The sequence below is a fragment of the Habropoda laboriosa genome, unplaced genomic scaffold (genome assembly GCF_001263275.1).
Source record: "Habropoda laboriosa isolate 0110345459 unplaced genomic scaffold, ASM126327v1 scaffold88, whole genome shotgun sequence".
Classification (NCBI taxonomy): domain Eukaryota; kingdom Metazoa; phylum Arthropoda; class Insecta; order Hymenoptera; family Apidae; genus Habropoda; species Habropoda laboriosa.
The window spans coordinates 419,326-426,034 of NW_017100219.1; the positions used below are offsets into that span (position 1 = coordinate 419,326).

At 37.9% G+C, this 6,709-nt stretch overlaps 1 protein-coding gene across 1 annotated transcript in view; it reads left to right on the forward strand.

Moving 5' to 3' along the window:
* LOC108570999 (histone acetyltransferase p300) overlaps positions 1 to 6,709 on the forward strand; it is a 14,240-nt gene continuing 7,531 nt past the window's right edge. Inside the window, exons 1-7 of the mRNA XM_017932955.1 lie at positions 1 to 82; positions 1,587 to 1,742; positions 3,384 to 3,595; positions 3,683 to 4,057; positions 4,139 to 4,427; positions 4,497 to 4,802; positions 4,883 to 6,648. Coding sequence (XP_017788444.1) covers positions 1 to 82; positions 1,587 to 1,742; positions 3,384 to 3,595; positions 3,683 to 4,057; positions 4,139 to 4,427; positions 4,497 to 4,802; positions 4,883 to 6,648 — 3,186 coding nt within the window. The remainder of the gene's footprint in view (positions 83 to 1,586; positions 1,743 to 3,383; positions 3,596 to 3,682; positions 4,058 to 4,138; positions 4,428 to 4,496; positions 4,803 to 4,882; positions 6,649 to 6,709) is intronic.

Genomic DNA, 6,709 nt, shown 5'->3' on the forward strand with positions numbered 1-6,709 from the left:
ATGGCCGACCACCTGGTGGACGGCCCGCCGAATAAGCGGCAGAAGCTCGGGGATCCTTTTCAAGGGACTTCGGACTCCGCGGGTAAGTTAACATAACTTCAATTTTCCTCGCGATACTTTGCTCTCGATTCAGTCAGGGTCGCGCTAATAACGCGACTAACCTTTCAGGGGATAAACGTCGCGAGTAGAGCACATAAACGCGTTCTTTTCTAATTACGCGATGTGCACATACATATCTTTCTTGTTATTGAGAAAAATATGCCCGCCGTTTATCAAAGGCGTACTGTCAATTCGTTGACGGGTAGAACCTTTGAGCAAAATTACCACATGTCGATGTTTCGGTTTTTCTTAAGAATATGCACCCTTCTAATTGTCGTCGTTCCGCCGATTCTCTTTATTCGATGCCAATAGATCCAAACGGTATTCTTTCATTCACGATTTTTTTTTATATATTGTTTTTGAACTTTTAGGAGACTGCTGTGGTTGTAGCTGATTGTTTCATTTTTGCGTTACAAGTGTCACCCTTTTGACAGGGCCCTGTATTCAGCATATCCTAAGATCGTCGACAGTTAGCTTTCTTCGCTTTACTTCTCGTGTGTAACGATCAGGATTGTATTTGGCTATTAGTTAACTGTTTATAAACTAACCTAAATTATTCAAGAAATACCGTCGCGGAAATTACACTATATTGCGAATTGTGTAACGTGTACTACCTACCCATGTGAGAAAAATTATTTAAAATAATCTTACCAACTTTTTGTTATTCCAGTGAATTTACATTAAACATTGTATCATATAAATAAAAAGTGATACTTGTGAAACAGTGGTGTGTTCTGTTATAACATAGTACTGCCATTGATAAAAATTGTGAGGAGAAACTCTTTAGTCTGGAATATTATGATATGATACTTCATTTCTGTGCAGGATTTAGTTAATAAAAACTAGTTTGTTTGATGAGAGAATTGTTTCATCTCACACAACAGGCAATTTGCATATAGTGTATCAATTTTGCTCAGAGGTTATAGAAACATATTCCGTGTTTGAAAAGTAATTGTTTGTATCTAAATAATCTATAACTTCTGTCTTGTTGCACGTTCTTTCTCTTATTTAAATTTAACCTAAACAAAATAATAGTATGTAAATTCTTTTAGATATCTTTAAATTTAGCCCTCATTTTATTTTTGTAGTGCATGGCAAATGCATGGAAGTTTGAATAATTATTAAAAAAAAGACATTATGCTGGCATGATTGATGCGCTAATCATCTCCTTATTCTTATTTTCTTTAAGCGCCTACCTGATCACCTTAACAGTTTCTGAACTCAATAATATTTCATATAATCCTATATCAAATCAATAATGACTGTGTCACTTAAATACTTGATGTATAAATCGCAAGATTTAGTCAGGTTACACAAAGTAAGTGGCAGACATAGTCTTTCTTACTTGGGATTGTACATAGTAAATCAACTGTACCCATTAGTTTTATTTAAACAAAATTTAGGCTGTTTCTGCTGCTTAAAAGCTGTGATCCAGAAAGCATAGACAGTTTTTCCATAGTCTGAAATAAAAACTGTGATATATGTAGTGGGTATGGCGCCTCTAATGATGCACCATGCTTATACAAACTACGGGGGAGGTGGCAGTGGTAACATGCAACAAATGCAGGGCCCGCCACAACAGCTACATCTGCAACAGCATCAGCTGCAGCCACATTGGAACAACCATACCGTCCAGAAAAGAAGTAAATATTATTACAAAACCCAGCAAAAAGTTCAAAAATACTAAGTCCAGCACTACAGAATTTGTTTGTCTGTCCATTCATCTCATTTATTAGTATCATAAAGTTGTAAAATCATTCAATTACTTCCAATTTATGTCATAATTTACTGCTAAAATAATTCATCAATTTTTGTGTACTTCAGAAAGTGTATATAGTTTTGGCATATTGTCACTATGGTTCAATAAAGTTAATTCATTGTTGCTATTTGTAAAACCCAGAATAAACAATAGTATTACATTGTTTACTTGTATTATGGAAGATTAAGATAAATAAATACAAGAAATGTATTGCTGTATAATTGAGAAAGATTTGTTTCTTTATAAGATACTGGAGAAAAATTGGATCACTCTGAGTATTCTAGAAAAACACATTTTAGTTCAATATACAATGTGAGAATCTAAATAAATATGCTGTGAGCTTTGAATGCTTTTATAAGTGATAAATGTAACATGGACATGCGACACACATGTACAGAGCTCTAAAACTTTACACTAGGGTGAAACTGTATTATTTAATATGTATAAATTTTTAAGCAAAATGAGATAATGTTTTTATTGAAATAAAATTGAACTAGGTTCTTAGGTAGGTAACTATGATCTCTTGTATATAAATGTTTTTATACAATGTAGGTAATTGATACCATAATTTAAATAAAATGATGATTCACATTATTATAAGAGTTTCAGAAACTTTTTTTAATGTTACAGCATTAAAAAAAAAATACAAACAATTGTAAATATTCTTTAGAGTGACTATGATTTCTTCGCATGACTGTCTACTCTAAAGTTTGCCATCAGTAGCTTTGCTGCTTTTGTAGTTTATTTAGCACGTCTTTATTGTGAAGAAATTTTAATTCTGCTGTAGTATAAACTCCTTTAAGTTATGCTCACACAGTGTATGTCTCATGTCTTATTTATTTATGTATTTGTTTGTTTATATTTACATGTAGTTTGATGTAGAATCTTCTTATTGTTTTATTTTCTTTTTTCTATTTTTTTTTAAATTTGCATTTGACCCCTTTTTTCTCCGTTGTTGTATGGTCAATCATGGATAGTCAAGTAAGTTAAAAGATACTTTTATATGACAAATGTATTTTAAACACTGTACATTAGTGTAATTTGAATAAATGCAACTTTCTGTAATTTAAAACATGATATGTACATAAATGTCAAAAAGCGTGTGCATGTGTGCATATATGTGCATGTATATTTACATGCAGGTATATTATACATCATGCATCAAATAGTACACGGTAGTATGAAGATTTTACTATTAAATCTTTGGATAGAAGCTATGGTGACGGTGCTGAATCTTATCTTTACATTATTACTAATGGTTTTTTGGTCTCTATGGTATATATGTTACATTTAATATCATAATCTGACGTTGATTTTTTAAACTGGTTATCTAGAAAAGTAATTTTTCAGTCTCATGATGTTGAACTCCCTTTATAAATTCTGTAGTTTAGGAAAATGTCCAATTTCTTTACCAAGGTGTAGCATTTATGATTAGGCCTCAACAGTTTACTTTTGTAGTAACCAGTATCTTTTACAGCATTCTCCATACCAAAAAACCGTTACTAATGCAAATGTTTATTCTCAGATTACATAACAAACACAGATATGTTTGATCTTGAAAATGATCTACCTGACGATCTATTGTCATCGGGGTCTTGGGGTTCTGCAACGGAAAGTGCTAAGCCACCAGCAACAGGCCCAGGTCCAGGGCAGCAAAATGGTGCCCTTGATTCAGAACTTAGACAACATGTACAGCAACAACAACAACAACTTTCACATCATCTAATACAACAACAAGTTCGTATATAAGAACAATATATATTTAGTATATGTATAGAAGAAATATGTTTTTTTACCACATAACTCTCATTTTTGTTGATACAGGGCAACAAAAATTTAGTTACTAATTCTTTAGTAATGGCTGTTGGAACTTTGGGTAATAAAAGTCCGAACATGCAATCTCCACCAAATGTTTCTGTCTCTAAAGTAGTTGATCCACAAATGGTCGTGAGTCTGGGAAATTTACCAAGCAGTATAGCCAGTTCTTTGGCAAATAATCAAATGTCTATTGCAAATTCGATGGGAGGCCTTCAATCATCAATGAGCATGGCTGGAAGTAATCCTACCATGTCAATGCCAGGTGGAATAAATTCTGGCTTAGTTATGACCAGCAGTGCTAGTGGAAATAATAACATGGGTGGAATGGCAGGTGGAAGTTTAATTGTAACCAACAGTTTGAACAAACAACCTTTAAATACTGTAAGTTTCATTTAAATCTGAATCTATACAAGTATAACATGATTTTTATGGCATATACAATCTAAGGATTCTATATTTCAGGTAACTATGATGGGCCCTAATACTCAAGGAATTCATCATCCCAGTGGGCCACATGGTGTTGCTCAAATGCAAAATGGACCTGGAATAATGAATACTAGAGCTGTAGCAATGCAACAGCAACAACAAGCGCATATGGTTGGTCCAGCAAGGGGTCAAAGTCCACATCAGCAAGTACATCAAGTTGGTATTGTTGGTCCTGGTCAAGGAGGTCCACGAATGCAGGCTCCTCCAAATATGACAAATATGCCAAATATGGGGCAAATTGGTGCATCGAGTCCTTATGGTTATGGTAACTATATCAAGGATATATGTAGTTGACAGATTTTAGTATATACTTAAATACTAAATTTTCGAACAGGATCTCCAGCCAGTGGACAAGGGCCTGGAGTTACAGTGTGTACTAACAGTCCTGTTGGGGTTGTTGCACCACAACAAAAAGGAGTGGGAACAAATATGACTGCTATGCAAACTGGTAGATTTGGAGGAACCGCGGGTCCCATCGGTTCCACGAATGTTGTGGGCGGTCAAGAAGGTGGTATGGCACAACAGGCTCAACCACCTGCTCCAAGTCCAGCTCAACCTCAGTCTGGTGCACCAAGTGGGGGACAACCTGGCCCACAACAAGCTACTCAGGGCCAAATACCCGGTACCGGTGCTCCAACTGGTAAGTATCTGTTTTTGTTATTAAATAAAATTACCTCATCGTCAAATGAATCTAGCTAAGTAAGGCTTACATATTATTAGGTGCTACAAAATCAACTGCTGATCCAGAAAAGCGCAAACTTATTCAACAACAGCTAGTTCTCCTGCTTCATGCGCATAAATGTCAAAGACGTGAAAGTCAAGCAAATGGTGATGTTTGGCAGTGTTCCTTGCCAGATTGTAAAACTATGAAGAATGTGTTGACTCATATGACTGCCTGTCAAGCAGGGAAAAGTTGTACAGTGGCACACTGTAGCTCCTCAAGACAGATTATTAGTCATTGGAAACACTGCAACCGCAATGATTGCCCTGTGTGCTTACCTCTGAAGCAAGCAAATAAGAATAAAACAACAAATGCTGCTGCAGCGTCTACAACACAACCAAATAGTCAACCAAATCCGAGTCCGACTGAAATGAGAAGAGCGTACGATGCGTTGGGTATTCAATGTCCTACAACAACACCAGGTTTGGTAGGCAGTCAGTGTGTTACTAGAAGAATGCCAGCACCAGGCATGCAAGGAGCACCCGGTACGATAGGAAACGTTAGACTAGCTCAACCTCAAACTCAAGCCGCTCCGGGTCAAGCTGTCGTGGGTACCGGGCAGCAAGTAGTTGCTCCAAATGTGTCTCTTCCTTTAAATTCTGATCCTAACACAGTCGGAGTGGCTGTTAACCAAGCAGCGCCTACCAGTGGTCCCACGCCTGCTGTAGCAGCGACTGCTGCAAATGTACAGTCTGTTAATATGCAGCAATTATTTGGTTTGAACGATTCAGGTCAGCTTAGTGTTTCAACTGAAAATAGGTTAGCTAACCTTCAGCTTCCACCTGGACTTCAACCAGGTCAAGTAACAGCGACAGCTGTAGTAGGAGAATCAAAAGATTGGCATCAAACTGTAACACCAGATCTTAGAAATCATCTTGTTCATAAATTGGTTCAAGCAATATTTCCAACACCCGATCCACAAGCTATGCTCGATAAAAGAATGCACAATCTCGTCGCGTACGCAAGGAAAGTGGAAGGTGACATGTACGAAATGGCTAATTCGAGATCAGAATATTATCATTTACTTGCCGAGAAAATATATAAAATTCAGAAAGAATTGGAAGAGAAACGACAAAAGCGGAAAGAACAACAACAACAGTTACAAGCCCAACAGCAACAACAACAACAACAACCTCAACCATCTGGAACATCTGGTCCGGGTTTAAGGCCGTGTGCTCCTCCAGGTGTCGGTACTGTTCCTCCTTCGCGACCAGTTGGAACAGTTACCCCTAGTTTACGTAGTCACTCACCAAGTATGGGACAACTTGGAAGTCTACCTACAATGGGCATTCCGCACAATAGAATGCAGTTTCCTCAGCAACAACAAGCGCAACAACAACAACAGGTTCAGTCTCAAACCAACGCCCAAGCTCAGGCTCAGGCGCAAGCTCAAGCCCAAGCTCAGGCTCAAGCTCAGGCTCAGGTACAAGTCCAACAACAAATGCAACAACAGCAGCAGCAACAAGGAATCTTAGTTGGTCCACCGGGTCCTAGTCCGAATGGACAGTCGACATCCAATCCCAACGTCGTTCCAAATCCTGGTCTCAGTCCCTTCGGGCAACCGCAAATGTCACAAGCAAGTTTAACGACAACTACTACGTCCGCAACAACTAGTCAATTCCCAACCTCAAATGGTACTTCCGGTTTACCTAACAGTTCTCCTGTACAAAATCAACATCAATTCCCCGATCTTATGAAAGTTAGACTGGCTCAGGCTCAAGCGGCGCAAGCTGCGATCGCGCATCAACATCAGCAGCAGCAGCAACAACAACAGCAGCAGCAGCAGCAGCAGCAGCAGCGGTCGCAACCTCAGCCGCAACAACCAC